General features: G+C 51.4%; 1 protein-coding gene across 3 annotated transcripts in view; it reads left to right on the top strand.

Annotated features, from left to right (window-relative positions):
- The window catches only part of DLGAP2 (DLG associated protein 2), a 926,579-nt gene that overhangs the window by 173,392 nt on the left and 735,601 nt on the right, over positions 1-17,586 (top strand). For all 3 annotated transcript variants that reach the window (XM_055289522.2, XM_055289532.2, XM_063638236.1), the window contains one exon: positions 14,704-14,758. In XM_055289522.2, the coding sequence (XP_055145497.1) occupies positions 14,704-14,758 (55 nt within the window). The remainder of the gene's footprint in view (positions 1-14,703; positions 14,759-17,586) is intronic.

Raw genomic sequence — 17,586 nt, 5'->3', positions numbered from 1 at the left:
GTCAGCTCCCTGGTCTGTTCCCTGTGCTGGAAGCACAGTTCCATTTGTGCTGCAGAACAGAGAGGCGGGGGAGACCAGGAACCACCAGGTGGGGCAGAGGGTTGGGTAGGAGAGGCTGAGCCAGGCGGGCTGTGCTCCAGCAGTAGCAGCAATATCTCAGGTTTAGGAGGGAATTTAGGGTTTTTCCTGCTGCAGTTTCTTAGTCCTACAGAAGTGTTAGATGAATGCAGTTTCTAAGCATCCCTAGCCAGCCAGGGCATGGCCAGGCCTCCACCCCCAACCCACCCCCATGGAATCCCATGCCTCCTGGTCTGTATCCTGCCTCTGGGATTGGTTTGTGGTTGTGCAAACAACGGTTGGTTCCAGGTTCAAGCTCTCAGACTCACAGAAGTACTTTGCACCTGCAGAGGAAAGCCCGGGGCTATAAAGAGGCTCCCTTTGCCTTTTGCAAGATGACCTGAAGTGAGACACCCTTGCCTGCAAGTACAGAAGTGGAACCAAGGGCTGCTGAGCTGCGTGCGATGTGGGGCAGAAGTGGAACCAAGGGCAGGCCGGGCCCTGCAGAGCTGTGTGCAACATAGAGTCCTGGGGGACTCCCGCCCTCCTGAGTCACTTTCCCTTTGGGTAAAATGATGAGGTTTTGCAGAATGCTGCTTCCAAGCTTTAAGATTCCACATCTCTCCCTGCTCCACAGCTAGGAAGGGAGACACCGTGGAACACCCTGAACTGCTAGGTGCCTTGTGACACTGCCAGGATGACCAATTTGATGAGGCCGCCCTGTGATTCATCTAACTTACGTGTCGTATCTAATTTCTCACGTTGCAAATCAATTCAATTAGATTTAATTAGGCAGATGGAGCAAATATGCACCCTTGTCTGCAGCAGATAGGCAGGAAACCTGTCCCATGAAGGGGAGGGCAGGTTAGAGTCCAGTTACAGTCCATGAAGCTGCCCCTCCATCCAGTGTGGCCTTGGGGCTGCCCCTCAGCCCAGAAGCTGCCATGAGGGCCTTTCTGCAGGGAGGGAAGTCCGTTAGGCGTGCTGTGGTTTCATGACAGAATCCAGCAGCCCTCCTGCCTGCAGGTCTTTCCAGGACTCTGTTAACCGTCGTTCTGTTGGAAAATGTTTGCAGAGCACCAGCTCTGCCAGGTGCTGGCCGAGGCTCTGGACAGGGGGTCTCCAAGGTGTGTCCTGACTGAACGAGACCCCCTTCAGCCAGCAGCACGGGGCCCGAGCCCCTCCTCTTGCTGTGACAGTGCGGATGTGGTTGTCTCGGAGTGCAGAGGTTCCCATGGTTACTGTTGAAGCATTGGGAGGTTCAGTGTCTCTGAGTAGCTCAGGCTCCTCTCCTTGGCTGTCGGCCCAAGGCTCTGAGGTCACCCAGGCCGTGTGGCTCAGGCGTCAGGCCCCCTCTTGCTCTTTCTAAGGTCACCCAGGCCATGTGGCTCAGGTGTCAGGTTCCCTTTTGCTCTTTCCAAGGTCACCCAGGCCGTGTGGTTCAGGCATCAGGCCGCTCTTGCTCTTCCCTTCTGGCAGTCAGGGGTTTCTTCCCCTCGTGGGTGAGACATCCTTGTGGGAAGGGCCCTCTGGAAGCAGTGTGCGTCTCCCTCTCTCATGGCCACTGTGATGTTTCTGCTGTTGGAGGCTCAGTCAGCTGAGCCCTTGGGTGGGAGATGCCCCCAGAGCAGCCTCCCTGCAGCCTGAGATGGACACGGAATGAGTGGTCTTTGTGGCTTCCAGTCCTTCGACTTGGAGGTTGTCACTCCAGCACTGTCGAGACATCTCCGTGTTACAGAGACTGGTGTGACAGGGACAGGGCTGCCCTCCCCTCTGGTGCATTCACAGCAGCCAAGATGCTGAATCTGCCTGCGTGCCCAGGAGTGATGGGTGGGTGAAGAGAATGTGGCATGTACACAATGGAATACTATTTAGCCTTAAAAAAGAATGAAATCCTGTCATCTGTGGAAACATGGATGGAGCTGGGGGACACCATGACAAATAAGCCAGGCGCAGAAAGACAAGCACAGCTGATCTCACTCACGTGGGAATCTATGACAAGGCAAATGTATGGAGGTGGAGCAGGGGTGTGGTGGGGAGAGCAGAGTGGTGACTGGCAGGGGTGGGGTGGGGAGAGCAGAGTGGTGGCTGGCAGGGGTGGGGTGGGGAGAGCAGAGTGGTGACTGGCAGGGGTAGCAGCTGGCAAGGGTGGGGTGGGGAGAGCAGAGTGGTGACTGGCATGGGGTAGCGGCTGGCAAGGGTGGGGTGAGGGTAGTGGAGTGGCGGATGGCAGGGGCGGGGTGGGGAGAGTGGAGTGGCGGCTGGCAGGGGTGCGGTGGGGGCAGTGGAGTGGCGGATGGCAGGGGTGGCATGGGAAGAGTGGAGTGGTGGCTGGCAGGGCAGGGTGGGGGAGTGGGGTGGTGGCTGGCAGGGCTGGGGTGGGTGTGGGGAGTCAGGTGGGTGGGCTGGTGGGCTCTGGAGGCTGCACGGTGTGGTGACTGCGGTTAATAATAACACAGAGCTGCATATTTCAAAACAGCCAGAAGAGGGGATTTAAAATGTTCTCACCACAAAGAAATTTTAAATCCTTGAGGTGATGGATATGCTAATTAGCTCAATTTGGTCATTCCACAATGTATGCAGGATGGAAACATCATATCAGACTCCATAAATATACACAGTCATTATTTGTCAACTAAAAATAAAACTGTTAAAATTATGGATGTGTATAATGTAATAGCTGTTGCAGTCACAGCGTTGTTTTATCTGCAGGCCCCCCTGGGCTGAGACACAGCAGCTCTTTCCACCTCTGTTTCTGGGGAGCAGGGGGGCATCGGCCTCTGGACGTCACCACCCACCCCTCTTCTGAGACACTGCAGCTCTCTCCACCTCTGTTTCTGGGGAGCAGGGGGCTACTGGCCTCTGGACACTGCCTGTCCCCCCTTCTGAGACCACACGCTTGGCGCTGATGAGGAGCAGGAAGGGTTTGTGTAGCCAGAGCTTGGGAGGAGGCTGGGAGTCGTAGCTCGAGCCACATTGCATGGGGCCTTCAGGCCCTTTAAGGACAAAATGTTTGGGGCCATCGCGGAGGGTTTTCAGCAGAATGATGCAGTGTGACTTGGAGTTTACCAGGTTTACGAGAACACTTTCGGTGTTGGTGTGAAGGAGGATTATGGGACAGGAGGATGCTGGACCAGTCAGGCTGCGGGAGGATGGTTGCTGGCCAGGTCGGTGTGGGGCAGTGGTGAGAGGTGTCAATACTCAGGGTTTTTGGATGGGGATAGTGGACAGGATGCAGGTTTGGAGGAGAGGATGTGGGGTTTTGTGCAGGACCTGGCTGGGGAGTGGAATGGTGGTACCATTGCCAGTTCCACCTAGCACCCTGAGCTGCTGGGATGGGGTGACACCAGGGCGGGGGGGCTGGGTGGTGGGGAGATGACGTATTTGGGGAAGTCACACTAATTTGGAGGTACTCATCCGACATCTAAGTGGTGCCATGGACTGAACGTGTCCCCCCAAATTCCTGTGTTGAAGGCTTGGTCCCCAGTGGGATGGTGCTTGGAGGGTGGGGCCCTGGGGGGCGAGAAGGGCGAGATGTATTCACGAGGGTGGGGCCCCCATGTTGGTATTCGTGCCCTTGTAGGAAGAGGAAGAGACCAAGTACTATCCTGTATGGGAGGGCATGGCAGGAAGGCACCATCGGAGCCAGGAAGTGGGTCCTCACCAGACACTGCCGTCACCTCCACCCTGAACTTGCAGCCTCCAGGACTGTGAGACATGAATTCTGCTGTTCATTTATGAGCCCCCGGGTCTATGGCTTTTGTTTTATCAGCCCCAGCTGACTAAGACAAGTGGTGTATCTTGATGAATTGATGAATTCTCTGTGGTTTGGAGAGTCTTCACGGATGGTACTTCAGCCCGAGGAGATGCGTGTGCTTTGTAAGAGATTTCAGGGGTGAAGTCGCCCCATGTTTTACATCTGTAACAGGCTGTGAATGACTGTTTTTGCCTCAGTGCCAGCAGAGTTGGTGGCGCAAGGGAGAAGCATCGGAGGAAACCCCCTCAATGGGGTGGAATCGGAGCCCCCTTCCTGCGCTTGGAGTGGGGGTTCAGCAGCAGGTCTCTGTTCACTGTGACAAATGCTGACGTTTCATGGAGATGCTGGAATCTCATGTAAAACATGAGCGTGGACTCGCCCTCAACCCCCTATTTGGCAGGTGTTTGTCACCAAGCGACCCTGGTCCTGCCAGGCTGTGTTGAGGGTCCGTTCTTTCTCCGAACCCTGCTTGCGCTTGTCTGGGTTTGCTGGACGCATGTTTTAAATAAGAGGGTGAACACCACGAGTGTGCGGATGTATCTACATTGTAATGGGAAAGCTGTAGGAACGCCTGGGAGGACTTCAACTCCAAATGAATTTCACGGTCATTTTACATTTTTTCTTAAGGACATTTCAGCGCTGCTTCCTCACAGTTGTAAAAATTGTTGTGCAGACTAGCTGGATGTTGTTTTACGTGAGTCCGTTTTAATCTCATCTAATAAACATGGGCGCCCGGTAAGAAGCCGAGGAGTCACGGTGGTGTGTGCGAGCATGAAGGGCTGCGTCTCGCTCACATGACCCGGCACCCCCTGCATCCTCCGTTCTCTCTGCTGCCCCGTCCCTGCCCCGGCGGCCACTCTCCTCCCGCCCCTCTCCCTCCCCACGGGCTCACCGGGCTGCATCCTGAGTTTCGGGTGAGCCAGAAGTGAGCACCGCAGATGCGTGAATAACGCTTTTCTGTTCAATGGCGTTTCGTTATGACACTGATGAGGAAAACATTGATCCCAGCTGGGGTGCTGTCCGTGTGGGGTTGGCTCCTTCCCCCAGGGCTGTGTGAGTTTCTCTGGGGACCAGGTTTCCTCCCACATCCCAAAGCCCTGCACGTGCGGCGAGTTGCTGTGTTCCCTCGGTCCCTGTCTCAGTGCCTGCGGTGACGTCCATCCAGGCCTGGTTCCTGCCTGGCACCCTGAGCTGCTGGGATGGGCTCCCGCCACGTGTGACCCTGATCTGCAGTAAGTGGGTTGGAAAATGAATGAATGAATGAATATAAATTTTTGTAAAAACATGTGTCAGGTCTACGATACCCGTACAAATGCGGGGTAAACCGTGCAGCAGGAAAGCGCTCAGTCAGCGCCTGTGGGCTGTTCTTGTCTGTGACCTGTGTGGGGGCGGAAGTGCTCCCCATGGTGTTTGCTTTGCAAATGTTTATCCCATGACTTAACCCACTGTGGCCAGGGCTGTAGCCTCCTGCTTAGGTGAGGCCTGGCGACTTCACCCAAGAGGACTTGGGGCGACTTCACTCCCCAAATCTCTTACAAAGCACACGCGTCTCCTCGGGCTGAAGTGCATCCTGGCGTGGTCCCTGGAAGGCAGTCATTGGCCGGGGCAGCACTGGCGTGCGAGCCTTGCACTTACTGAGACGCTTCATCCGCAGGGCACACGTTCAAAGCCCGTGTGGCCTCTGGTCCCCTCTCATCCATTTCTGTAGTCACGGAGACGAGGTTGGGGTGCTGTGTGCAGCGAAGGGGCCTGGAGAAGCGGCAGGTTTGGATGTGGATTTTCAGGCACCTGCCTTTTGGGAGCGCATGTGCGTCCAGCCCCTGCAGCTCATTGCTGGAGTCCTCACTCAGATGCCTCTGTGGGGACCTCTGGTCCTGCATTCCCAGCTCTAAGAAGGCCCTCCATCTGCTCTTTATCTCACAAAACACGTGGAAGCTGTTGCTTTGTGCTCGCGGAGTCCGTTCTTCTGGTGCTTGTGAGTTTTTGCCTTGGTCACTCTCCCTTGTAAAATGGGGTTTCAGCGGCAGCTTTGAAGGGGGTTAACGGAGTGGATCTCCCTGTTCACTGGAGGCTGAGCTCTGCACATCAGAGAATATTTCTTGCACCAGCAGCACCAGCAGTGCCTGGGAGCTTGACATACAAACGGACTCTCGGGCCCCGCCCCGGAACTCCTGGGTGGGCCCAGCAGAAGGTGTTTAACAAGCCCTCCAGGTGGTTCTGACATCAGTGGACGTGTGAAGACCTCTGACTCATGGATTACAACTGTTGACTGATTGCAGCTCATCCCAGTGCTGGTGAGATCCAGCAAAACAGTAGCCTGATGTCTTCACGCTGCTGACGCGACATGTCCAGCCCCTGGATGGTTCCTCTGTCCAACCTGCTCACACAGTGCCTTCCTCATGGGACTTCTTCAGTCCTCAGCTGCCCTACGAGCTGTGGTTTTGCCTGGACACGGAAGGTGCAGCACAGCCTGCTAGCCGTTGGCCAAAGATGGCCTTCCCGTGGCGGCAGAGCTGAGATGTCCCCCGAGCAGCCTGTCTGATGCCTGCACCTGCCTTCCCTGGGCCATGCTGCTGACAAGGGCCTCAGTGGTGAGTATGACTCCTTAGAGCTGTTAAGACCCAGGGTATCGGCCCTGCGTGCAGAGGCACGGGTGTAACACGGGGTACATGACTGGGCTGCGAGAGGCAGTGGGGAGTTCTGGTCCCGGCCTCTCTGGCTGTGTGTGTGTGGTGGCAGGCACCTCATCTCTTAATTATTTTTAATACCACAGAAAGGAGGCCAGAGATAGAAGACATTATCAAACAAATATGGAAATCATTAAGTCCTGGCATCACAAAAATTAAAATGCTGTACGTCTCATCTCAAAGCAAGCTTGTAATGCCACATGTGCTAGAAACAAACCTAAGGCAGTTTATTCTAGGTTGAATTAGCTGGAAAGAATTAATTGAGTACGTATTAATGTTCTTGACACTCTAAAGCGTGTAATCACGTCTCGGGCTCATGTGGCTGGAGAAGCACATTCAATGGCATGGTGTAACTGCACGTGTTTCACGGACACATCACTTATTTTTATGTGAACTGCAGAGGGTGAGACTGTCGGACGCCCCATGGGACATGTACCCTCCCTCCCGAGGCCGACAGGAACAGTGAGAATCACCATCCCAGAATGCAGAAGACACAGAGGATGGGTGACAGAAGAGAAAGCAGAACACGTCTTTAAGACCTTTGTGTTTGGAAATAACTTCACATGTAAAAGTTGTAAAAAGAAAGGAGGACAGAGGGCACTGGGTGGACGGTGGGCGCCCTCCTCTTCACGGCGTCGCTCCCGGGTGGACGGTGGGCGCCCTCCTCTTCACGGCATCACTCCCGGGTGGACGGTGGGCGCCCTCTTCTTCACGGCATCGCTCCTGGGTGGATGGTGGGCGCCCTCCTCTTCACGATGTCGCTCCTGGAGCCCCGAGGCCCACATCCCCCCACTCCTGGTGTTCGTTTTGGTCACACCTTGGAGCTGGTGGTCTTGCCGGCATATGATTACTATTCTTTGTCTCCCCTTGCAGCAAATAAGCAGTGTGTGGGGAATAGTTTTAAACCACATGATACCTTGTTCCCCATCAGAATTTCCCCCAGTTCAGCACCCATGGATGGCTCCTGCCCCATCCCATGTTTATGAGGCTACATTTAAACTGGAAGGGAGGAGCTGGCGTTAAATCCATCACCAGGAGGCGGCTGCAGCCTGAAAGGAGCATTCGTGGAGAGAAACGTCGGGGAGGTTAACAGCAGGAAGGCAGAAGCTGAGATATTCACTAAAGGATTGGAATGTGAAGGCGAGAGAATTTCCCAGGAAGTAGAACAAAAACAGAGAAACAGAAAACAGAAGTGAGATGTTAAAAGAAAATGGGCTCCGTAGGTCCGACAGCTGAATAATAGAAGTTCCAGGAGAAGAGAACAGAGAAGAAGTATTTTGAACTTCCAAAAGTGGAAGGATATGAGTTTTTATTGTCAAAACTATATATATAGTTTTAAAAGACAAGTTGGTATAGGTTGGGTGTGGTGGCTCATGCCTGAAATCCCAGCACTTTAGGAGTCTGAGGCAGGAAGATTGCATGAGGCCAAGAGTTTGTGACCAGCCGGTAAAGACCCCATCTCTTTAAAAAAATTATTTTTAATTACCTTGGCATGATGTTGTGTGCCTGCAGTCCCAGCTACTCAGGAGGCTGATGTAGGAGGATTGCTTGAGCTGAGCCCAGGAGGTTGAGGCTGCAGTGAGCTGTGATCACACCATTGCACTCCAGCTTGGGCAACAGAGCAAGACCCTGTCTCAAACAAAAAGCAGGTCCAAAGGATTAAACAGCAATGCAGTCCTCCACTGCACAAACCAATCTATTTCTATATTATTTGAATTTCTTCCAAAGAAAGTGAACACGTGAATCTCTTTATTAATAAAAAGTAAAGTGTTTATCTGCTAAGAAACAAAGCAAGTGTGGAAACACTTCTTCTTTGGTAGAGAGGATTGACCCTTGAGTGTGAGGGGCAGAGGCGGGCGTGCAGGCAGAACATCCAGAGAGGAGCGAAGTGTTAAATTGTCACGGTGAGACGTGTATTCCGAGGGCTTGAGAAATGCGGGGTGGGGGTTTAGAGGAGAGCCGTAGGTAGCATGTGGAGTCATGTTGTACAGGGAGGGTTTGGACCGGAAGTTGAAACCGTTTCATCAGCGGAGACGGAGATCCAGCAAGAACAGCCTCGATGGCAGCACGGGGCTTCCCCATTGCCGTGGCAGCGTCGTTCTCCTGACGCTTGAACTTGACCCCTTCCAGGTTCATCAACAAGCATCTCGTTTGTTGCGAGCCGTTTAATACTTGCCCTGTGACATTGTTGCTCCCATTTGCAGGCTGGGCATGAGATTTCCAGGGCTTTCCTGGACGTCTGTGGCTCATTTGGGAGCCTTGGGGGTGGGCAGGGAGGAAACTGGCTGGAGGGCAGCGTGGGAGCCGTGCAGCCCCCACTGGACCCCACCTGTGAGGTTCTGTGGTCAGGGGAACCCAGGGGGATTCCAACCCATGGTCATCGGAACCAAGGAGCCCTGGTGGGTCCACCGCAGAGGGATTGGTCAGGAATGTTGCCCCAGAAGCAAGACACAGGCTGGACTGAGGCTGAGGCCAGCAGACGGGGGACAGTGCCCAGGCACAGACCCAAGCCCGGCCGGTCCCCACCTCAGGTGCCCAGCCATGTTCATTTATTTCTCTGTGGCTCTGATCATTCCTACCGGATAGGAGTCCTCGCTGAGCCCCCACTGTACCTGGCACAGAGCAGACATCTGCTCTGGGACTGTGTTTTAATTTGTGAGGGGAGACTTGGTCTTGCATTGGCAGGCGCAGGGGGTGGGTGGGCGCTCCAAGGGCAACTGGAGGGTTCAAGGAAGGAGTCACGGTGTGCATTTCGTGCTGGTGGAGAGTGGAGGATCCAGGTGTGTGCAACGTTTGAGCCCAGGGAGCCTGGCGTGAGTCACAGAGGCGCTGGGTGCCCTGCGTGAGGGTGACTGAGATACAGCCCCCGCGGCCTTGGGGAGCCGAGAACCACGAGGAAACAGCCGGGCTGGGATGGAAGAAGAGGGCTGGCGGCAGGAGAAGGATGCCAGGGGTGGGGGGTGGAAAGTGTGCGGGTGGGCGGGGGCTGGGGGTGGGGCGCAAAAGTGTGTGAGTGGGGTCGGGGAGGGGGTTGGGGGGTGGAACGTGTGCGGGTGGGCGGGGGCTGGGGAAGGGGGGTGGGGGGTGGAAAGTGTGGGTGGGCGAGGGCTGGGGGGGAGGGGGCAGTGGAAAGTGTGCGCTGGATGGTGGTCAGGGGTGGGGGGTGGAAAGTGTGGGTGGGTCGGGGCTGGGGGGATGGGGGTGTGGAGAGTGTGCAGGTGGGCAGGGGCGTGGCGGGGCTGGAAAGTGTGTGGGTGAGCGGGAGCGGGGGATTGGGGGTGGAAAGTTTGTGGGTGGGCGGGGGCCGGGGGTGGGGGTGGAAAGTGTGCGGGTGGGCGGGTAGTTTGAGACCAGTGTTGTGGAGCCCCAGGCGAGGGATCCCACGCGGCCATCAGAGTCCCTGTGAGTTATCTTGTCGCCTCCATGCTGTTTAATCTTGTTAATGTCAGGACGTTTTTATCCTTTGATTTCTGGAGGCAGTCACAGGTTGGTTGGGGCCAAAGATTACAAACAAGGGTGTTTTATGAAGCTACTCAGCAGGTTGGGGAATAGCTGGGTTTGGCTGTAGGATAAGCGAAGTGTAGGCGTCGCGTCCGCTGGTTCAAACATCAGTTCGAGAGCAGGGAGGGGCGGCAGAAATAACTGTAGAGCCCCCCTGGCAGTACCTTTGAAGGCTGTGATGTCAGCTCAATACAGGTGCAAGGCCGTGTCCATAAAATCAGCCACAACAGGCCTGTGTGTTTTGTGGCTGTGGCTTGTGTAGAGCTAGTGACGATAATCACCATCTCAGAATACAGCAGCTGCCAGTGTCAGATTACTTCCCATAGGACGTCATTTCCAGGCAGCTTGTTTCTACTGCTGGACCCCTGCTTCTTATAAGTGTTATTCCCCCACTCTGTACATGGGGCCACCGAGACCGAGAGCTTAGTGACTTGGTGCCTGGCACAGCCAGGGAGGATGCTAAGCCCTCCCTCCCGCATCCCTGGTGATGTTATGGCTGAATCGTGTCTCCCAAAAGGTGTGTGATGGAACCCAGTACCTCCAGACATAACCTTATTTGGAAATAGAGTCTTCGGGGAAACCAAGTCAGCACATTTCTGATTTACGGTGCTTGTTATGCAGTCACCTGATTTACAGTTCTTGTTACGCAGCTTCAGGAGACTGATACGTTCCACAGGAACACTTCCCCAGCTCAGACTCTCATTCATCAGGGACCCTCTGTTTCCCTGGAGGATGGAGCTGCACTGGAGGCATCAGGGAGGGTGAGGAAGAGGCGTGGCCGGGCCTGGGCCTCTGGATGCAGGGGACACACGTGGTCCAGGCCCCAAGTGGAGAAAGAGGATGCTGGTGGGATGTCCGGAGCTGGCTGGGGCTGAGTTTCTTCATCTGAAAATTGGTCACGTATCTGACATCTGCAGCATATGACGAGGCCACTGGCCACACATAGCCTGTGAGCATGTGGTGTGTGGACAGTGTGACCGGGCATCCAGATTTCAGGTTTTAACTGATTTTCATTAATTAAAATTACATCACTGGCCAGGCGTGATGGCTCACGCCTGTAATCCCAGCACTTTGGGAGGCCGAGGTGGGTGGATTGCTTGAGGTCAGGTGTTCGAGACCAGCCTGGCCAACGTGGCAAAACCCCATCTCTACTAAAAATATAAAAATTAGCCAGGCATGGTGGCAGGCGCCTATAATCCCAGCGACTAGGGAGGCTGAGGCAGGAGAATCACTTGAACCCAGGAGGTAGAGGTTGCAGTGAGCCGGGATCGCGTCCGGCCTGGGCGACTGAACAAGACTCTGTCTCAGAAAAATTACATGGCTGCATGTGACGGCCCCAGTGGACGTGCGGCCACTGACCTGGGGGTGCTCCCTCTGCACACTCTGTGATTCTACTTTCCTCAGACAAGGAGGGCCCTGCCTAGGCTGATGCCACAGAGGGGTTAGAAATCAGTATTTCAGGAACACGTGTCAGTGCTCGCAGCTGGGCAGGTGTGGACAGACACCTCAGGGTGACTGCTGAGTATATTTTGTGGCCCTGGCACCCCTGGCAGGCAGAACTCACACCTCCTGATCTTTCTCAGCTGCTAAATGCTGCTGTAGAACAGGCAGGTTGTGTGGAATTGAACTTTTAAAAGTGCCTTTGGGCAATAAAGATAATTTCATTCTCCTCTCAGGCCTTCCGTAAATCCTTCAGAGAGGAAGAAAGAAACCTATTATGGTCCTGCCTTCCTGCTCCAGCCAGAGCCGGCGAGGGAAGCTACGTGTGCTCAGCCTTCCAGAGGCCGAGGCTGGTCTGGATTTAATGCAGTATCCTGCCTGTGACTGTGGCAGGGAGGACGCTCTCAACGTTAGGGATGAGCGCCTTTTTCGAACACAGATTGTCTGCCTTTAGGGAAGTCACAAGTGGATTCTACCCTGGAAGGGTGATTTGTCTTGGATCCTCAAGTAAAAAGAGCTACGTGGCAGGTTCAAGGAAAGCTCTGTGGGAGCCGCAGGGTGGGCACTGTGTTTGTGGGATCATCCGACGAGATCCCAGGGTGCAGTGAGTGGCCCTGCTGGTCGGAGCTGCTGGGGGCTGTCTCCTGGGGAGAGTGAGAGGCTGGAAGGACCCCACGGGTCGGGCGTACTTGGCTATGTGAGAATGGACGGTGCACAGCTGCCCCGGGAACCCCATGACTGGCTCGTGGGATCATTCATCATATGGCTGACACGTCATGCGTCTGAACTGGTGACTCTCAAGCGATTTCCTCCCCCACAGCCCTTTTTCAAATCAAACAGAGACGGCATAAAACAGGCCCTGGCAGATGCAATTGTGTCATGCGTGAGGTCTGATCGCCTGAGTCCAGGGATGAGGTTTGAGGTTTGCAGTGCTGTGGAGCGAGGGCCCTGTCCGTCCCTGACCCTAAAGGAGACCCAGAGGCAGGATGTGGGCCTCCCGTCAGCACCTCAGCGCCCTGGTTCTGTGCATGTCAGAATCCAGGGTTTGGAGGGGCAGTCAGTGGAGCTGCGGCATTTGAGGGGGGCCCTGGCTCCCATGGAGGTGACATCCTGGGCTGGTCCTGCTGCGGCAGACCACAGCTTGGGGTGCCAGCCCCACCCTCCTGCCCCCAAACACGTGTCCTACTGACCTCACACGCACGTGTCATGACCTCTTGCGGCCCTCTCCAATGCTGTCGCCACTGCGCGTGTTTTTCATCTGGATGGAGATGTGGCTGAGACTGTGAAAGGGCAGCGATGGTGATGGAGTCCCGTGCTGTGATGTGATTGATTGAGACTTTTTTCCCGCGTCTTCAAGACATGTCTGTGGAATGGGGTCACCTGTGCTCGCGTTAGTCTGGAGCTAACTGTCGGTGCTGGGGATGCCGGGGCAGGGCCCTGAGTTCCACTGTGGGCATGCGTGGGGCTCCCCTGTGGGCAGCTTCTCCTTAGGAGCAGCACCCAGCAGGAGCAGCTCGCGATTTCAGCCAGGAGGAGACTGTGAGGGAAGAGATCCCTTAGGTGGCGTCTGCAGCTGACTAGGTCAGCGTTTCCCCTCTGGCAGTTAATGGGAAGTCGGCACAGAAAAGTAGTCTGTGGGCAACTGAGTTTAGGGAAGGATGTGGCGGAGAAACGTGTGTCTCTGATCTCCACGTGGGGTGTGGAGGCAGTAGCCTTTTCTGACCTGGTGGATCACTGAATGCCTCCTGAGGGGGCGGGTTCTGAGGCCTGGCCTTGATCCCTGAGGCCCTTTGGAAAGTGCTGGAAAAGGCGAGTGAATGGGCGTGGCTGTGGAATGAGACAGAGGGCAGATCTGCAAGGAGCCCTCGAAGGCGTTGAACCCAGGACTTGAGTGTGTGTCCGTGTTCTTGCACTGTTGGGCATGGGGGCCAGGAGCTCATCAGGGAAACAGTGTCAGATACGACCCCACAGGCTCAGGCTGCACTGAGAAAAATACCGGCAGCTTCCACACGGCACGGGGCTAACACCTGATCCCGTGGTTATCACAAGGCTTAGCGCCTCCCTGCCCCAACTGTCTCACCAGGGTTTGTTCTCTGCCTCAGCCACAGTCAGCTCTGTGCACGTGAGAAGCATGTGATTGAACTTTTAATTCCACATTTTGCACAGCATTTGCTAGGTACTAAAACTCATTATTGTTTTATTTTCTGTCTGTTGATTTGCACAGAGTTGAAAGTTGGTAATACTGTCTTGTTTGCAATGGATTATATTTGGGAGAGAATTGTTCTATTTTCAACCTAGAAGAATTGGTGGGGTGGGGGGATGGAGGAGAAGGGAGTGGTTATTCCAGATCATGTCTTGTGTTTTCATCCATTGCATTTATGACAGCCTGCTGTATACTCAGCCAGACTGAAAGTCGATCGAGGGCAAACGTATGACTGGTGTTTCTTTGCAGCAGCCTCTATTCACCCTCTCTCCTGAGTAAATTGCCCTAGAACAGGTAATAAGCAGAGACTTGTAGATGCTGTCTTCATGGAGGGCTGAGGAATGGCTGCAAGTTCGTCATGTGGAGTATTTAGGATGAAAGTTCAGCTTTTCCTCTAATTGAGTTTAGAAAGATAATCACACCTTTCCCACAGACATCTCTTCAGCTGCATGTTAGCCGAGTCTGTGCTTTGCAGTTTGTTTTATGTTGCTGAATCTTGGGAAAGCCATTCTCTGTTATTTTCACCTCTCCTTCACTTACCAAATAAGATATTTTCTTCACATTTTACTACTGAAGTATGAATGTAAATATAGCCCTTACTTCCACATTTTTCTTTGTGATTCACCCTTGATGGAAGCTCAGACTCTAGAAGACCCAACACAATGTTCCAACAGCCCTCCATTTCGAGGCTCTAATTGCACCTAATATTGTAAAAGCCATCACAAAAATTGGTGGGTCCATTTACCTTATTGTGGGAGCCCCTGGAGTACAGCTTTCAAGACCCTGATGGCCCATTAGGGGCATCCATTAAACCCGGCTGCATTCCCATTCCAGAAACGGCATAGATGATAATCACACTCACCTGATTAACCTTTTCAATGAAAAATGTGTGTCATCAAGATTTTTCTGTACCGTTTAATTTGTTAGGCCTTTCTGGGCGCTCTGACTTTGTGCAATGTCGAACGACCGTATTAGAAGAAACACTCGCAACAGTTAATGAGATGCCTTCCTCCACCCGAATGATAACACATGTATTTTATTTATTTGTTTTAAAACAGGTTTTGCCTGGCATTCTGCAGAAGCATTGCTGTATCTTACCAGACAGGAATACAGGTAAATACATTTCATTATTCTGATTTGAGATTGTATGTTTCATATCAGTGGCAAAATTGAGAAATGTGATTACCTAATTTAGATATTTTGTGCATTTTTGTTTTGTGGGATTTTAGTGCAAGATTGCATATTAACTAACTGTAAGACGTGAAAATAGGATATTTAGTTCTGTGGTGAGTTATGAGCTGAGCCCAGAGATCTGTTTTTATTTGACAGAGGAAATAGATTAATAGATGATTGTTGTCTTGGGTTTTTAAGGGAAACTGGTTGTCTTATAAACCAGAATTTGTTGGTTTCAAAGTTGTTTCTTTTGCTAATTATACTTATTTATTAAAGAAAATCACCATTCTTATTGGCTAGAGTGAAATGTATTTGGAGTCTGTTTGCAGTCAAGGCCTTTCTTTGTGATCAGGGTAGGAATTGGCTAGATGTTATGTTCTCAAAACCCTCAAGGTCTCAGTGAATAAAACACAGGCATGAATGTTTTGAAGTGGGAGATGCATCTCTGTGTAATTTCTCATGGCAGGACAGGCGTGTGTGGCCGGTGATTGTGAGGAAGTGTTTTGCTTGACTTTTAAGGAAACATGACAGAGAAAAAGAAGGTCTAAAAAAAACTTTGTTATCATACAATTAAGGGGAAAAAAGAATCAATCAGGGCTTGTTATCCTGTGGATATGGATCTGCATTTTTTTATCCTTCTGCAAGGTTTCTGATTGATTTTTATCAAAGAAATTGCAAGTCCTGAGGAAAGTATAGAGAAGGTGCCTCTTTCATGTGAGGGGCTCGGCGAGCAGATTGATTTCTAAAAGCAATCATATGCTGTCAAGTATGTATTTGTGTCCCAGGATATTTTAGTTGGGTATGAAACAGAGGTTTGCTAACTTTTTCTTACTTGTTTTCTAGCTATAACAAGGTAATTACAAAGACTCTTCTATGGTAGTTAGAAGAATTTAATTTGTTGGGATTTGCTGTTGACTCACCACTAAGAATGATGGTATCTCAGTAGCCAACATTGTCTGTATTATACATTCCAGAGTAAAATGCCAGGTGTGTTGAGAAAAATACAATCTTTATTAATTATGAGCACGGATGGATGACATTACTGATAGAACTCTTCTTCAGAAGACAGAACTGTCCCTATTTTGTTTTCTTTTACCCAGTCAAGTGTTTCTCAGCTACGAGTTTGAGCTTATCTGCTTATAGGGAAGCTTGTTGAGTGTGTCAGATATTTTTGAGCCTCTTTTTATTTTCTGGAAGTCTTGGTTATGAGTAAAAATATATGAAAAAGTCACATGTGCAAAAACAAAGATTTTTGCAACTGTGTCCATCAAAGTCAGCATCACACAATTTTTTAAAAGAAATTTATTTTCCTGATTCAGGTGAATCATTACTCTGATTCTAAGAAACATCAGGAATAACAATAAGATAAGTTAAAAGTTAACTGCTGTACTGTGGGCATCTCAGTGGGTCTTAAGTATGGAAATGAATTTTCCTTGTCTTTTTTTTTTTTAACAATTTGTTCTGTAAGTGGTTTTAAGTTAATTTGGAAAACATTGCCAACTGGAGATGTTTTATTTACTTTTCATGAGACTCTAAGTAATCAATCTGTAGAACCAAAAGAGCTGCCTTCCACTGGGGCCTCAATGCAGAGGACATTAGCTGGGCAATTTCCTCAAAATTACTTTTATATTATAGAATGTTTCACTGTCATTTCAGCTGTGGAAGACCATAGGCTTTAATATTCGATGTGGATAAGGGAAGGAGTGGCTCCAGAGAAGAGAGAGGAGTTGGTTGAGATTATAACTCTTAAAAGTGTAAGTCCATTCAGGATGGAAAGATGGGGAGAATTCTAGCTTTTAGCAAAGAATTTGGTCCAGTATGTCCAAAGCTGCTTCATGATTTAGGAGATCTTGTTTGGATATGTCTTCAGACCTCAACACGGTGGAGGTTCTTGGTGATTGCTTTTGCATTTCAGTGGCATATAAAGGTCCTTGTAAGGGCGACTGTAATTTTCTTCTACCTTAATGGCTTTGTGGAGGAGTTTTCACATTTTCTCATTAAGGAGATTAACTTCGGAACGGGCACCAAGTTTCCGTTTTGGAAGACGAAATGAGTTCTGCAGATGGAGGGTGGGGACGGCTGCCCGGCCGTGAGAATGCAGTGAATGCTCCAAACTGGGCGCTGAGGCAGCATCACCATGGTGGATTCTGCGTTATGGGTGCTTGACCACAATTAGAAAGAAGATTAACTTTGGGATGAATCATCACTTTTTTCACGTTTGGTTTTTGCTTATTTTAGAAATGCTTTATACTCCATTAACTTTATACAGGTCATGTTTCTGAATTAAACATGGCTGCTTGTGAAAGATAAATATACTATCATTTTCTCTTGTGATTTTGATTATTTGTGGTGATTTTAGGCAATGCCGTGAAGCGTCAGAGGGAATTCCATTGGTTACTTTCCCATATGGTCTTGTTTAGCTGCTTGTTCTCAGAAAACTGTATTTGTTGGTGGAGGAGAATGTGACCAAGGAGACCATCCTTTTCATGAAGGCACAAACGTGAATGCATATGTGGCTTTTAAGCCTTTAAATAAAAACCTAAAACACATTTATGCCTGTCTTTACTTCTAAGCATTCTTCCCTTTTCTTGCTTTGGTGACCCCTGATTGGCCTTTCACAGCCCTTTGGTTTGCAACCTACCTGGTGTGAGCATTGAAGCCGAGACACACAGGAAGGTGGAGCGAGTCAGGGAACAGTGGATGTCTCAGGTGTCTGGATTTTTGCAGCTGCCTCTGGCTTGAATCCAGCACCATCTTTTGCTATGACT

The sequence above is a fragment of the Symphalangus syndactylus genome, chromosome 1, assembly GCF_028878055.3.
Source record: "Symphalangus syndactylus isolate Jambi chromosome 1, NHGRI_mSymSyn1-v2.1_pri, whole genome shotgun sequence".
Lineage (NCBI taxonomy): Eukaryota > Metazoa > Chordata > Mammalia > Primates > Hylobatidae > Symphalangus > Symphalangus syndactylus.
The sequence above is the reverse complement of the archived record's forward strand: the minus strand, read 5'-3'. Positions and strand labels throughout refer to the sequence as shown.